The sequence below is a fragment of the Austrofundulus limnaeus genome, unplaced genomic scaffold, assembly GCF_001266775.1.
Source record: "Austrofundulus limnaeus strain Quisiro unplaced genomic scaffold, Austrofundulus_limnaeus-1.0 Scaffold430, whole genome shotgun sequence".
In the NCBI taxonomy this organism is placed as follows: domain Eukaryota; kingdom Metazoa; phylum Chordata; class Actinopteri; order Cyprinodontiformes; family Rivulidae; genus Austrofundulus; species Austrofundulus limnaeus.
Window position 1 is genome coordinate 193,325 of NW_013952832.1, and position 2,851 is coordinate 196,175.

The 2,851-nt window shown below is 43.8% G+C and overlaps 1 protein-coding gene across 2 annotated transcripts in view; it reads left to right on the forward strand.

Moving 5' to 3' along the window:
* supt3h (SPT3 homolog, SAGA and STAGA complex component) overlaps positions 1-2,851 on the forward strand; it is an 18,803-nt gene that overhangs the window by 14,491 nt on the left and 1,461 nt on the right. For both annotated transcript variants that reach the window (XM_014024601.1, XM_014024600.1), the window contains exon 10: positions 124-252. In XM_014024601.1, the coding sequence (XP_013880055.1) occupies positions 124-252 (129 nt within the window). The remainder of the gene's footprint in view (positions 1-123; positions 253-2,851) is intronic.

Genomic DNA, 2,851 nt, shown 5'->3' on the forward strand with positions numbered 1-2,851 from the left:
CACACACACACACACACACACACACACACACACACACACACACACACACACACACACACACACACACACACACACACAGATACACCAACATCCACCTCAACAGTAATCAGATGGTTGTTACAGGTGAAGAAGGACCCAGACTCACCTGAGGCCACACCTCCTTCCACTCCAGGGTCCTCCCACTCTTCAAAGCCCCTTCTGCAGGGAAACGGCAGCATGGACAGCCGAGTGCGGCAGAGGAAACGCAAAAAGGTGTCGTCAGGCTGTTGATGTTTGACCTTTTTATCTCCTGATTAACAGTGAAAAATATCAGAGCAGAGCTTTGATTCATGATTGGTACAAAGTGTGACCTTTACATCCTTTATTCTCTGCATGTGAATTAGACGTCTTTGAAAAAGTTGTTCAAAGTGACTGAAATTAGAATTAGAAACTGAATCAGTGTGTGTGAGACGGTGGTCACGTGTTTACCATGTTGTGTTGGTCCAGCACAAAATACAACACAACTTCAGTAGACAGTATTGTTCTTTAAGATTAAGATTTTTGCTAATGTGCAGCATGTTCATCACATCGATGAGACAAATTCAGTTCAGTTTATTTATGCAGCACCAAGTCACAACAAATGTCTCAGGTCTCTACAAAAACAAAACAATCAACCTAAAGAAGCAGCAGGTTGTGTTGAATCTTCACTTCATCACAGTCTCCATCCTGAGCAGCACAGTGGAGAGGAAAAACTCCCTGCTAAACCCAGAACCAGGCTCAGGACAAGTGGCCACCTGCCTCAACCAGCTGGGTTGAGGGACAGGAAAGAGACACAGGACTGGTCCAGGTGTGTTTCCCTCTGTAAGAGACACAAAGACAACATGTCATGAAGCATCTCTTCACTAACACTGTGCTCAGTGAAGGTGGCGTGCTGCTGACCTCAACCAGGGATGTCAGGAGGTGGAAGGGAAACTTCCCAGACCTTCTCAATCCCACAGCATGTCTTCTGTGGAGGAAGTAGAATCTGAGGAGCTCAGGGTTGGTCCGTCCATAACTGGAGCCACTAGCAGAACAAATCAGAGCCGGGCCGGGGTCGGGGCAAATGATATAATATAATGATATAATAATAAATCTCATGATGATATCATTTTATACAACATACACGTGCCTGCAACAGCAGGTCTTACAAGCTTCAGCACCACAGAGAGACTGTGTTATTGTGAAGTCCATCAAACAGACATGAAGTATAACAAACTAAGAGAGATAGAGAGAGAAAATATATACAGCTATAAAACAGCACAAATTCAAAATATTTCAGCACCATGGAGAGTGGTCGGGTCATTTTGACACCAGCTTTATCTATTTCAACTCAGAACCTGTCCCTATCAGTAGCTAAAATTCAGTAACGCTGGCACAGCGGCCCACATGTTCACAAACACAGTTTCAAAAAGAAGTAGCTACTSACCACTACTGAAGGACATATGACAAACCTTACGCTACGAGAACTCGTCAGTGATGCTCTTTGATCTCTTATTCTGGACAACATGAGTCCTCTCAGTCCCTCCTGTCCCAGTGTGTCCCACTCAAGTGCAGCAGGTCAAGTTGTAGGACTGTCTGTAATTTTGTCCTCATTTTGCAGGTAGGCCTATACTGAAGTTAACAGACCAATCTCCCAGATTTTTTTGTAAGTTTTATGGATTAAATAAAAAAAACAGTTTCAAAATTATTTAACATTTCAGACTGAGCCTGTAGGAAGTAAAAAAACAATAAATATTGTCAAATAATCGTCTTCCAACCAGCTCTGCTACTATAAATAAGTTTTCATTCCCTCCTCATTTCTTCCTGCTCTACCCTGCAAAGGTGCTGAAACCCGCGGCCAACAGTCCGTCTGTACGCAATCCTAATTTGTTAAAATTATGTATTTTTGAGGCTCAGTATACAGGTAAACGACTGAAGGGGTTGACATGTGCAAGTGGTGAGTTTTAACTTAGAGGAGCGCTCAGATGTGCTGACTGGAAGAGTCAAAAATAAAAGGAAAGTGGTGCAAACCTCACTGAAGTTACAGCTGGATGGAAGCTTTTTAATGATCCGCCAAAGATTCTTGTTTGTTTATCTGGTCCCTGAAGAAGTTCTAAATCAAACAGACCGAGCTCTTCTGGATGCGTTCGGGCCCGCTTTCTCCACCTGCCCCAGAGGGTCGGCTCCATACTGCCTCCGAACCGGTTCGGTCTCGTCCCGTGCTCCGAGGAGCTCGGAGAGGAATGTGCAGGAAATGTGAGGTCACACAATAAATCCAGTGATAAATGTAGAAGTCTGAGCAAAACAAGTCATTGTGTGGAAGTCGGGTTGAAACTGCATCACTCTCTGTCGACTTTCTGAAACTTCTGATTTCAGAATAAAATCCACGTGTATCGTGTGTGTATAAATATGTTGTGAGCTGCATGTTTCCATCTGCTTCCTAATCATAATGATGCATTTTGACAGCATTTATGTATAAATTTAACCATATAATTATTAATATAACAAACATTTTGACAAAACTGGCTTTTCTTTAGGGATTTATTTTGTAATTATGGAAGTTGTGCTCGTTCTTCTTCCTGTTGGTGCAGTGTGATTTTTGTTAATTGACTGTGGAGCAGCTCCGACGTCGGGCAAAAGATGAATCTAATTTTGGTGGATCTGGGTCCGCTCGCTGCTCTGCACCATCATGAGGAGCAGTGTAAATACTGTCTCTGATTATAATGGTTGAATATTTACCCAGGCCCCATATGGGCCCGGCCCGGGGGCGTACCACCCTCCCAGCCCCCCTGAAGCTTCGCCCCTGACTGGAGCTGAGGTCACTGAGGTCACACATAGGCCCAATATATATATC